Source organism: Monodon monoceros, unplaced genomic scaffold, assembly GCF_005190385.1.
Source record: "Monodon monoceros isolate NGI ecotype Baffin Bay Population unplaced genomic scaffold, NGI_Narwhal_1 Super_Scaffold_4, whole genome shotgun sequence".
NCBI classification, from domain to species: domain Eukaryota; kingdom Metazoa; phylum Chordata; class Mammalia; order Artiodactyla; family Monodontidae; genus Monodon; species Monodon monoceros.
Genome location: NW_021703781.1, coordinates 20,530,566 through 20,543,361, shown reverse-complemented (window position 1 = coordinate 20,543,361; position 12,796 = coordinate 20,530,566). Strand labels below are relative to the sequence as shown.

The following is a 12,796-nucleotide window of genomic DNA, read 5'->3' as shown; positions in this document are numbered from 1 at the left end:
TTGCAGACCTTTCTCCCCAGGGGCCTCGTTTTGCAGCGCTGAGCTCAAATGAGCTAAAATGATGCTCATGGACTGAGCTGCGGGAAATGTGGGGGAGCTGGGGGGGTGGTCAGAGGATGGGGAGGGAGGCAGAAGGAAATGAGGATAGGAGAGCCGAGGGAGCCACGTGGTCTGAGGCTGAGGAGTGAATGGAGAGAGAACTGAAAAATGAAGAAAACAGGATGTGGGTGGATGCAAGGTAAGGCGGTGAGAAATCCTCAGGGGGCACCAAAAGGAAAGGCTGAGAAGAACGTCCAGGCTGAGGGGCTGAGGGGTCTTACCCCTTGCGGGGGTGTGGTCAGAGATTGATGAGAGGCCTTGGGAACCATTGGCGAAGGTGACAAAAGCAGCAAGAAGGTAGAAACCTTCCAGGCTCTTACCATCTGCTTGACAAGGGGAGGAGAAACAAGCCCAGGGCACTGCAGGGATGTGGCGATGGGGCGCCATGGAGACCAGTGACGGACCTGGAGATAGGAGAGGTCCTGCCCATTGAAAGATGACCTCTTTTTTGGTAAAAGGCACTAGGGTGTGACAGGGGTCCCTGCAGGGGTCAGGATGGGACAGCCTGCTGTTGGGGACACCTAGAGTGGGCACAGGGTGTAGGATGCTTCATTCCAGGAACTTGGCACCAGGTTGCCTTCACAGGAGGTGCTTTTGACCCAAAGGAGAGCTCGGAGGAAATAACTTTTAAAAGTCGTAGGAAAAATGCAACGGTTAGTAAAAAAAAAAAAAAAAAAAAAGGACATCTCGCCTTAACATCAAAACAGAAATGCTAGGAAACTTAAACCATCAGCAAACTATATGCAGGTAATTTTTTTTCTTCCATAGAAAAGACCCACTGCCTGAAGTACGGATAGGTCCTTACCAAAAATAATTACCACAAGGAAAAAAAGTAATTCATGAGCACTTTTATCATTGAGGAATTACTCTTGGAAACCGTTTTTTCCTACTCCCTAATCTATATAATCAGTCAGATAAGCTGTTGATCTTCATTATGCAACTCGGAAAATTAGGTTCTGACTCACTTTAAAAATACATTAAACCTTCAATTAACTGCACTGAAGTTTCCTGCAAGACACAGTGCAATTGAACTTTTTCTACTGAAATACCGAGGTAATGATTGTTAAACTTAAGATGACAGATTGACTGCATGGGGAATCTCGGCCTCACTGTCCAAGAGGACACAGGTGGGGAGCAGAAGGGGGGAGGGGAAAAAAAGAAGTGGGACGGGGCTGCTGGGGAGTTGGATACAGGCCCAGAATCAATAATACATCTTAGGGGCTTCCCTGGTGGCACAGTGGTTGAGGGTCCGCCTGCCGATGCAGGGGGTGCGGGTTTGTGTCCCGGTCCGGGAAGATCCCACATACCGCGGAGCGGCTGGGCCCGTGAGCCATGGCCGCTGAGCCTGCGCGTCCGGAGCCTGTGCTCCGCAACGGGAGAGGCCACAACAGTGAGAGGCCCGTGTACCGCACACACACACACACACACACACACACACACACACACAAATAATAATAATACATCTTATTTTTTTGGCTGTTTCTTTGTGTTTTTGTTTTTGTTTTGGCTGCACTGTGCAGCTTGAGGGATCTTGGTTCCCTGACCAGGGATCGAACCCGTGCCCTCGGCAGTGAAAGCAAGGAGTCCTAACCACTGGACTGCCACGGAATTCCCACTAACACACCTTATCTTGGAATCAGCAAAAGAGAAAAATCCTCATTCAACCAGGGATATGGGTAATTGGAATTTTAAGGAAAGATTAAAAAAAATTGCTGATTCTTCTCTTTTTAGGGAAAAGAAAAAAAACCCTATGAACATTTAGGAAATTTAGTTTTAAAAAGCAACTTTCTGGGGAGCGGGGACAGTCCACATCCATCCTGTCCGGCCCCCCCACCCCCCCAGGTTGGCCACCATTTCCACATCTCCATTATTCAGTGTCCATGTTGTTTGTCAAGCAGGCCTTCTGTGTGGACACGAGAGGGCCTGCTCTGAACCTAATTTTGCCAGAAATTTTAATGAACCATTTCTCAAGTGACTCCAGTTAATTGAGGTTTGGCTACAAAAAGCAAGGTTTTTCCCCGAACTGAATACTAACCATCTCTTTGTCTAACCTTTATACGGCCCTTTCCCGTGTTCCAGTTCCTTTCATGGAGATAGTCCTTCCATGGCCTGTGAGGTAGGCAGAACCTGCCCCAGGTTACAGATGACGGAGGGAGTGGAGGCTCAGAGCATGGGAAGCTCTTGCCCAAGGTCGCCCAGCCGGCCCCGGGCAGTCAGGTCCAGCATGCAGACCTCCTTCCTCCCAGGCCAGAGTGCTTCCCACTGGCTGGGGGAGCTGCAGGCACATTTATTTTGGCAGACTTTTGCAATAAAACACTTTGTCTTTGGAATGAGTGGAGTGCAAGAAAAATGTGTCTTAGCAGGCGATTTCACTGCATTTCTACAGTGAAGTGAGCCCAGGCACCAGCAGTTTCCTCTTTAAAAGGTGGCCATGATGGATCTGTCTTCCTCCAATGTTGGTTCAGAGCTGGTGCTTTGCTGGCAGATGACACAGACCATTTGACTATATGCAGATGTCCAGGATCCTGTGAGTCACTGAAAGTCCTCAAATCCCTTCACTCATGTATCATGTCATATAGGGATGCTTTTGATTTCTCTCGTGGCCCCAGGGATGGAAGGAGCATTGGGCGGCTGGTTAATTTGGCAGTAAAAACCCCGTGGTACCCACCAAGCCTCTGCATATGGTGACCGAGGGAGAAGGAAGGCAGTGAAGGGTAATTTCCAGGTACTGTCCCTTCAACAATTTTGCTAAAGGATGAAGGTTTATTCCAGGTCCTCTTGCAAATAGGTGGCTTGCTGCCTCTCTCCGTCGTTTCAGTACTGCAGACCAGATACGTGAGGCCCTTGGCCCTGAGGGCCAGCCCAGACATCCAAGCTCATCGCCCAGAAGTGCTTGTGGGCTTCTCTCCTCTACTACACCGTTGTGCCTTCCTCTCAAAGACAAACGCTCTCTGCTTTTGCAGCTTGGTACGCTGGTCAGCTTATGACGTTTGAAAGAACCCAGGAAGTTAAAGGGTTAATCGTGGCAGCACCAAAGAAAGTTAAAGGAAATCTGTTGAGAATGAGCTGGGAAAGGTGACTGGCCTCTGGCCGCAGCCTCCTGGGGAGGCTTCCAAGGTCAGAGTGTGACAATGCTGGCGGCCCCTTCTGCAGAGAGGTCTCTCAAAGATCCACAATTCTTCCCTGACCAAAGGGCATCCAGCGCCGTTGCGGTGCAGCAACAGCAGAGGGCGCTAGCTGCAGGGTCGCGCCAGAAACCCCAGCAGAGAGCTGGGGAGACAGGCGGGGTGAGCCTGCGCTCTGCGGGCCGAGCGCTGGCCCTTAGAGAGCGCAGGAGTCCCACGCTCTCCCGTGGTCACCCTCTGATCACCCCCTCAAGCCAGACCCCCGGGAAGGGTTCGGCCCGCGACCCTCTGTCCGGAGGCCGCTCCGTCTTCACCCTCCTCCAGGGGAAGGCGCTTTCCCCAAGGCTCAGGCTGCCTGGCTTCACTTCTTGGCGACTAACCATGGACTCTGGCCCTTGAGGAGGCAGAGAGAGGGGGTGTTGGAGGAAGAGCCCTGCTGGTGATGGGCATGTAGGGGTGCCTCCCCGAGCCGGGGTTCCCACTGACCTGGTGACCTTGGCAGGTACCCTCCCAGTTTGGACCTCTCTGTCCCCTTCCACCACAATCCTGTTTGCCCTCCCCTGATTTGAGAAGCTGGCGTGGCCCAGGATCCTGCCCACTGGAAGATTCTATGAGGATGTGGCAAGGGAGGGGCCCGCTTGTCTGCAGTGGTCAGCTCCTCCTTCTCTGCTATTAATTCCTTCCTGGACCCCCCAGGCCTCGCTTCATTCTGGCCACGCTGGCGGCCTTGGCCTCCTCAGACGCGCCCTCGCTAGCACTCAGCGCAGTCCTTGCACTGCTGGGCACCCCGTTAACTCCTGGAGGGCCAGCTGTGTCTTCCGGTCCTTAGGAGCCCCAGCTGCCTTAAATGCCTGCACATGGTAGGTGCTTCATAAAATAGATTGATAACTCAGCAGGTCAGCGGCATTTATGAGCCCAGGCCAGGGCCCTGCCAGGGAGACCTGAGCTAGGTCCCTCAGGAGCCCAGTGAATGAGAAAGTCCTTCTCCGCTAAGAGTTCATTGTCTAATATGGGAGATCGACTTTCCTAGTCTAATAGAAGGTGGAGGAAGAAAAGCAGAGTTCCTGATGGTTCCAGGGAGGGAGACTCATCTAGCTGAGGAACCCAGAGAGGTACTCCCAGGGCCATGGAGTCTGAGCTGGGCCTTAGGAGGAGGTAGACCTTTGACAGGTGAGAAAGCATGGCATTCCAGGCCCTGGGCCCTGCACGGGCCAGGTGTGGAGGCGGAAGCTGAGGGTGCACGCAGGGGCCAGCGAGTAGACCTGGAAAGGGAGGCCCTGCTGGGGAGGCCCCCGTGGTGCAAGGCTTCCGTCCCTGGCTCAGCTCTGCCCCCTCCTCAGAGGCAGGGCTGGTCTAGGAACTGGAGGGTCACTGCATGTGGAATTCTGCCCTGGCGGAAAATCCAGCTCCCTTCCCTGCGCCCTCCTCCCCGTCCCTTGCAAGTTCCCCTCCTTGGAGAAAGGCACTGCCGTTCCTCCCTGGCCCCCCCTTCCTTCTCTGCCCTCCGTCTCCGTGTGGATTTCCTCCTCTTCCCTGGGTCACTCATCAGTGGCCTGCCCTCTTTTTGGTGGTGTGGATGGAGTCTTAGGTGCTTGACATCTCGAGTTGCCTGAGAGTGTGTCCAGGTGCCCGGTAGGGGGCGAGGCCAGGCTGCGGGTGTGTGTGTGGGGCCCTGGGAGGGGAGCGGAGCGGGGAGCCTGGTGTGAGGAAGGCAGCAGTGTCCCTGTACGTTCGTGGGGCTTTGGGGCTCCAGCCGCATGCCCGGTGGTTAAAGCTGCACTGCTGACTCTCTGACGAATGCAGCAGCATGGACACCTCTGTGAGAGACCCCATCTCTGCAGCCATGGCTGCCCCAGGGAAGCTGCTCCGCTCACCCACGCCCCAGGGCAAGTCCAGGAGTCTTGTCACTCAGGATTACGAAGCACACGCATGCAGCACACAGATTTGCAAGGCCAGCTCCATGCATGATACTGTCACAGCCAAAAATGACTCTAGGTGGAGGGGCATGGAATGCTCCGGCATCCCAGTCCTCCCAAGAGCCGAATGGTCAGTGGAATCGGGGTTTCAGGATGTCAGAGGTCACCTGTCACTGACACCTGGGGAAACTGAGACTTGGAGTGCGTTAGCCAGATAGAGAGGGCTGGGAGCTGAGGCTCCCGACTCCTAGCCAGTGCCCTCCCGCTTCACGGGCTGACCCTGACCCTCCCCACGTCTGTGGTATTCCATTCTGCCAGGTGAAGCGAGCCCCGGGAAGGGAGGCCAGGCAGGAAGGAAGCACTGGGGGAGGCTGCGATGGGGCAGTGGGGTGTGTGGAAGGGCCGTCACCTCCTGAGCGAGGTGGGGCTTCCTTTGGCCTCATGACTGCGCAGGCACAAGTGGCTGACCTTGATGAGAGTCCTTATTTGGGCCTAGAGGACTCTGTTACACTGTCACCCACGAGGGCACTGGCTCAGTCTTTTGTCCAGCTGGGTGTTTGCAAGTCTCCAAGCAGACAGTGCCAGCTACAAGGTGCGCTTGGTGCCACCGCATGGGGAGGGGAGCGAACCAGAGAAGGTGGTTCTCCAGACCAGCTGCCTGCAGGTCCCAGAGAACATTCACCAACAGGGCCGTGATTTGCCCCCCGGGCAGGGCTTGGTGCCTCACTCCTTGAGAGAGCAGCTCTCAACAAGGGGGGGCTGCAAGTCCCCAGAACCAGAGTGAGCATTTTAACCTCCCCGAGCCCTCTCTGCCACCAGCGCCTTGTGCGGCGCCCCCTGGTCCATCCCTCCTCCTGCAAGGCACCCGCCTGCCTCCCCGCACCGTCCCTCTAGCACCTGCCTCTTCCTGTTCTCCTGTCTGCCAGCATGAGTGCCGAGCCCCCCTGCTTCCTGACCATTTGTCTCCCTGCTTCTAACCCATCTGACATGGAGTTGAGTTGGGTTAAGGTCCAAGTAGTGAGGCCTGGGGCTCCCTGACGTCAGGAGTCTGGGGTTTGGGGGTGTGCCGCTCGCAGCCCTGTGACGGGGAGGATGTCCGGGTTGAGGATACATGAGGCACCAAACTCCGGGGGGAGACAATGTGTGTACACAGGGTCCAGCCTCAGTGAACTGCCCCCCAGGGGAGGGCAGTGTGGATGCTGAAACCAGGCTGATTGGTTTTTCTCTCTGCCCACCAGGCCCCTGGGGGTGAAATGTGTGAGGTTCTTCCCCGCCTATCCCGGGCTCGCCTGCCACTGCCTGATTTATTTTTCCTTGACTCTGATGTTTAAACTTTTCTTTACACATGTTTCTATTTTATTATCTGTATTCTTGCAAGTGACTTTGAACCCTTTGTGGTATTTATTAGCTGAGGTGTAATAAATAAATGAATAATAACACCAGGATGGAAACAGAGTAAGGTTTTGGTTTGCTCAAGAGTTATTCAGGGTCTTCAGCTAACACAGAATCTGTTTCTGGATCTTTCCAGTTTATGTTTGACTCTATTTTGAGATCATCAATGGGCTCTGATTGCTCCAGTGAGACCCTGAAAGGGAATGAGGCAGTGGTTCTAGGAAAACCAGGTTACACTCTGATTCCTCAGGACCTCAGATGAGGGAGTGGAGGTGAGGAGGGTGGCATTGCAGGAGGCGTAAGTCAGTGGAGCCAGGGCAAGAGCACATCTCCAGGAGCAGAGGCTGGGCAGAGCTGTGCTACGACTTTCAGGGGCTCTGGGCACTTTTGCCTGTGTAGACTCCTTCCTCCAGAAAAATACAAAACAATTATATTTTATGACTGCTCTGGTAGAACCTAGCTGGATTCATGATTATATATTCATTTTTTTCTTTTGAGTTTAAAAGAAATGAAAATTAAAATATTGTCTTAACCCCTGAAAGGGCCAGGCTTGCCCTCACTGTGCCTGGTGGAGCTTCTGGGGAGCAGGCTTGGGACGAGGAACATCCCTGGGCTCAGGATTATCGGGGGAGTGCGGCATCCTGGAATGCTCCCTCTGTAGGAAGAGAAATGTGTACCAGCTGGTGGCCGGTGCCTGGGTCCCTCATGCTTCTGCCACTAGTGGAGGGGAGAGATGACCAAAGACAGTAGCTCTAATTCAACTGCTTCACTTTTCAAACAAGGAAGCCAAGACTCAGGGGAGAAAGGTGTCTGGTTTCCAAAATATCTGAGTGGATATTTGGTAAGCACGCTGGTAAGGTCCCTGGGGTCTGGGCAGCATGTGGTGGTCCCATGAAGATAAGAGTCTGCGAGTGCGACCTCACAATGTGGCAGGGGTCCCACGAATGTGAAGCTCATTAACTTAGAGTTTCTGTTACCATGCGCGGACAGGGTCTCCGTTTCAGTGTGACTTTGTACTGTCTATGATGAAAGGATATACATATAAAGACACATTAAAGTGCAAACAAAATGGGGGGGTGTTGAAATTACCCAAGTACTTCGTTATTTTCAAGCCCTCTAGAAGCACCAATTATGTTGTAACACGTAACAGTAAACCTGTGTGCTGCCCCATAGGTAATACTTACCTAGTCTTTAAAATAGGTTTCTTTTATTTATAAGCAGCAAGACCTTTATAAGCGCTATACTAAGAACAGTACAGAAAACCGTAAAACTCTAGCTTCTTAAAAAATAAAAACAGCTTCAGAGTGCCAATATCTTGCCCAGATTCCTGTTTTCTGAGCGTTCTCTGTTGGAGCGGAATGGCTGTGAGGCAAACTTTTCATCTGCTATTAGCTGTGAGTAGACCTTGCAAATCTACAGCAAATGAATGGCCATCGTCAGCAATAGCTGCTAGTGACTGCGGCCCCCAGAGAAAGAAAAACGCGCCACCAAAAAACAAAAGCAGCAGCAAGTAGCCCTTTGTAACCTTGGGGGCCACACTCACGTGGCACCGCAGTGGACTTGGGGTAACTTAATGATAGACGTTGCTTAATACAGTCCCAGCCCTCCCTCTGTCGGACTTAATGGTTCAAACCGTTACACTTCTGAGGACCCTCCGCTTCTGGGACTTCCTGATTTCACAAGAAAAGAATGTATTTAATTTAGTGATGAATCAGGATCAAGGATTGCCACGTTTAATTTTTTTAATAATGAAAGTCCATAAGAGTTTAAGATATTCTGAGACACACCTAGCTTAGCAAACACCATGGAACTCCACGTATCTCTGAAGTCACACATAAACTAGCCAGCACCTGAGTGCTGGTTGGCCCCCTTTGGCACTGGAACACAATAATTTATTAAGCTTCAGTACTTAATAAGTGTGCACAAATATCATGCAAACGTACAGCCGTACTCACTAACGAAAAGTGTATTAGAGCCTTAGACGTATACAAAACATCTTGTAAACAAAAGGGAGGAGGTTGGTATTTTCTGTACAAAATATGCAGGCTTTCCTTTTTTTTTTAATAATCTGTAAGATGCATCATACTTTGGGCATTTTCAAAAAGTGGAAACTGTATAAAAATAAATATTCTATTTACAAACACACACACAGGCCAATCCCAGGTTAGAGGCATCACTGCAAAACAAAAACAAACACAAAACAACATGGAGTTAGTGTCAGTTGGTCTGTGAGTGTTTATTTCCCTTGTGGGAAACGAGGTGGGTCTTGTCCTGGGTTGGATGGGAGCTTTGGGTAGGGGAACTGGGGGAGCCAGGAACCCGCTTCGTTCCAAGACCCTGGTGCTGGCTCTCAGCATCCTGAGGGTGGGAAACCACTTTCTCTTTCCAGTCATTCCCCGTCCTGGCCACTAGAGGGCACTTTCTCCCTATGTGGCCTTTGGAGGCCTGGCTGTTGAATTAACTGCATCTTCCCAAAATGAATTAATGGTGTGAACCAACAGACACCGGGCTCTCTAGTTGCTTCTCCCAGACATTGCAGCTCTCGAGAGTAGGCTGTTCTTCCCCTGCTAAGCCCAACCATTTCTATCTCCTAACCATCCACAGCAACCTTGAAGAAGAAAATCTTTTTTCTTAGGGGACGCACCCCTTTCCTTCTTCTTGGAGCTAACTAGGTCTACAGGAACTCACCGAGAGGGCGAGGCACAGCGAGAGAGACAGATTCTTGGGGAGGCATCTCCCTTGAGGGTTGAGCTTTCCCTTTCTCTGGTTAGGGGCGCTTTAGGTACCTGGGTGGTTTCATTGCTTTTACTGAATCCCGTGAACTAATGAGATTGTGGGCACTTAGCCGGAGGATTGTATTCATCTCATTGTAAGTGTGACTCTGCTGTCACTGGGCAGGACTGGATCAGCTAAGCGCAAACTCTCAGGCAGGTAGTGGACTCCAGCCCTTTAATGAGGATGAACCCACACCTTGAGACCTCAGTGATAAAGGGCTGGCATGAAGTCTCTGAGCGGGAGGCAAGGTGGAGGGAGGCCGTGGGTGGGACTGCATGGCAGCTGCTACCTTTGCCAGGACCAAGCTGGGCTTCTGGATTAGCAAATCAGTGGCCCTGGTCATGCCGGGGAGCCTTGCACTTTGGAGGCCCTGGATGAGTGGGGTGATTGCATGTAAGGGCACAGCCCAGTGCTGTCAGATGGCTTTAATGATGGCAAATGCAGGGGCAAGTGTGAACAAATGAAACCTCATTGTTGGTAGGAATTCTGGGAACCCAAGAGAGGTTGGGCTGCAGGTCTCATGTGCAGAAGCATGGAGCTCTGACAGCTTAAGTTCAAGGGGCAAGGTAGAGTGGTGAGCTGGCCGATCTCTAGGAGGAGGTATAGAATCTATGTGACTTCATAGTTTAAACAACTTAGATTTCCTATATCTGGATAATGGCTTAAATGGCCTCCTACGAGCACTATGAGACTAGCTAATAATAACTAATTTTAAAACATGGTTTAGAACTCCTTGCAGGAGAAGTATTGTATAATTTAACCACACAAAGCATAAAGATGTCATCTGTCTGACTACATGGAACTTCCATACACTCGGGTTTGCGGATGCCTTAAAAATCATTTTTAAACGTTCTCAATTTTGTGCAGTGAGTGGGAGGGTGTTTAATGGGCACCCTGCCTGTGGGATCGTTCCTTTTTTGACCCATGTCTTGCTACCTCATCTGCAGAAAGGCCCAGAATGGAAATAGTGCATGCTTTATTCCACCATAGAGAAAGGAGCCCAAGGACACCTCTGCTCCAAGGCACTAGAACCCTGGGAAACCTTACCTTATTCCAGCAGCCCTGGACTGGCAAGCCATCTTCACCCTGCAGTGAGGAAGGAAGGCAGACGGCTCAGACTCTGTGGGATGGCCCACCAGCAGCAGGACAGAGGGAACAAGGGCCACAAGCATCGCGACGGCTGATCAGGGTGCGGCCCCCCGATATAGTCTGTCTCTCTACCCCAGGGCTGAGCCGAAAGGAGGCAGGAAGCTAGCCCGCCCGTCTGCCCACTGGCCAGGCTCACATGTAGTTACAGTGCAAGGCCAAGACGCTAGCCTGTGGGCTCAGCAAGCAGGGGTCACCTGAATGCTGTGGAGAGGACAGACCAGAGGCCTGCTGGTCTCCCCTCGGGCTGTACTGAATGCGGGGTGCCCGTGGGCGTCACTCAGCACTTGGGGGCCTCAGTTTCCTCCTCCGTAAAACCTGGGGCAGGTGCGGCTCTATGAAACGACCGCCCCCACTTCTCCCATTCTGTGATTTTTTTCTCTCTTCCTTAGCAGCTGGGGGAGGACATCTAGGCAATTCCCATCTGGTGGTCAGTAAGGAGGAGGAGGGGTGATTTCACAGGCATTGCAATGTGGGCCTGAGGTGCCTTCAGCAAGGAGGCAGGGCTCCTGGCACAGCCATTGCTGGGGACTTGGGGGGAAGAGGCCGTGGTGGAATGGGAATCCACCGGGTGCCGCTTGTCCCCTTTGCTGGTGCACCTCCGGAGCACCTGCAGCCTCAGGACGTCCCGAGTCTCCTCGGGCCCTGCTATCCTGGCTGCTCTGGCACTCCCTGCGGGAACCTAGAAACCACTTAGAGGCAGGTGGGGAGGGTGAGGTTGAACCAGGGCAAAGATCTGGTTCTCATTTCGGGTCTATTAGAATTGCAGCCCAGATTCTAGAACTCCAGGCTCCAGGGCAGAGAAAGAGACGCACACGAGGTTTCAGGGGACCGCAGCAAGTGGTCAGCCCCCGCGAACCCGGAAGGGGAGCACCCTGTGCCCTGGACCTACTCATCCACCCATGACAGGTGCCAAAACCACTCACCTGGCATCCAGCAGACAGCTGGCCCTGCACGGGGGCCGCAGAAGTCTAGTTACCTTGTACTAAAATTCCCGATCAACAGCCCCCCAGCCCCGCCCCACTTCCACAGTAACACAGCGCAGGAGACGGCGAACAGCAACAATGAGAAACAAGAAAGGCAAGGCATGTACACTTTCACAGCAAAAGTAACACACAAATGTTATTGGAGAAAATGCCAGTTTGCATTAAAGGTCAAATCAAGATAACTTTCATTGTCCCTTCTGGGTCGGGGAGGGTCTGCAGGATGAGGTGGTGCATCCCAGGGTTCCATGAAGACCTCTGTCCCTTTCCCCAGCCCGCCACAATGCGACACTTCACACGGTCTCTGGAAGGGAGAGGAGCCTCCGTGGACCACAGGGGCATTCCCCTTGGCACGTGGATGGTGGCAGGGGGAACAGAGGAGGGCTGGGCAGGCAGAGGGGAGTGACAGTGTGTGGGTGAGAAGCAGGGAGGCCGGGGCTGCAGTTGTCAGAACTCAAGTGTTCAGATCGTGGGAAGGGTCATGGCAGAGGGGACGCCTGGCTGCTTGGTTAACGGAGGTGCTGCGGAGGGCGCGGGAGATTCCACGGCTGAGAAAGGCGCCTGTGCGGTGCGTGCTGCATGCTGGGGGTTCAAGGTGGGGGTGGGAAGGTGGGGAGCGCGGTGGGATCGGGAGGCTTGCGACGCTGCTTGCTCTGCCGTCCTTCGTGTTGCCTGTGTGGTCCTAAAAAGTCCCTTCAAGGGGCTCTATGGTCACCTGTCAGGGTCACACAAAGATAATTCCTGTGTTACCCTGGGGTGGGGATGTGAGGCTGGGAATGCTCATCTGACAATTACTGGTATGAAACTAGATCCATGAGCTCCAAACCTCCTCCAGAAATTTAGGAGAGCAGGAAGTTTTTGAGCCAATTGCCTTGGAGTGACGTGCCATCTTCTGCTTCCCCTGCAGTATGTTCAAAGGATTGCTGTAGAAGCCTCAGGTGTCCCTGCTTGGAGAGGGACTGGGCCCAGCGGGACCAGAAATGCCACCACTTAGGTGGGACATGCTTGGGAGCGGGTCCTAAATGTCGCCCCTCCCTCCCTGTCTCTCCCTTCCCTTCCTTAACTACATTCTTAACCTTTCCAGGTTCTTTCAGACTTTTTGGTTGTGAACCACCTAAAGATGAAAAAAAAAGGGAAACCAAGGGAGGGTCTTGTAGTGTCTTCTGAGATTTAAGCATAAAGGATGAACCCTACAGGATCTAGAATCCTGATTTTGGACCGTCCCCTGGTTCTGGGGGTGTCACCGGGGCAGTGATCCCAGATCTGTGCCGGAAGAACAGTCAGCGTACACCCTCCTCTACTTTGGTTCTAGAACTCCTCATTCTTCCCCGTGTTCATAAGGTGCCCATCTTTCCTCTGC

General features: G+C 52.7%; 1 protein-coding gene across 22 annotated transcripts in view; it reads right to left on the bottom strand.

Annotated features, from left to right (window-relative positions):
- Nucleotides 1–8,483: 8,483 nt before the first annotated feature.
- The window catches only part of COL13A1 (collagen type XIII alpha 1 chain), a 159,555-nt gene continuing 155,242 nt past the window's right edge, over nt 8,484–12,796 (bottom strand). For all 22 annotated transcript variants that reach the window (XM_029245688.1, XM_029245689.1, XM_029245666.1 and 19 more), the window contains 2 exons: nt 10,355–10,393; nt 8,484–8,708 (listed from right to left, as the gene is read on the bottom strand). In XM_029245688.1, the coding sequence (XP_029101521.1) occupies nt 8,706–8,708; nt 10,355–10,393 (42 nt within the window). In that variant the 3' untranslated portion in view covers nt 8,484–8,705. The remainder of the gene's footprint in view (nt 8,709–10,354; nt 10,394–12,796) is intronic.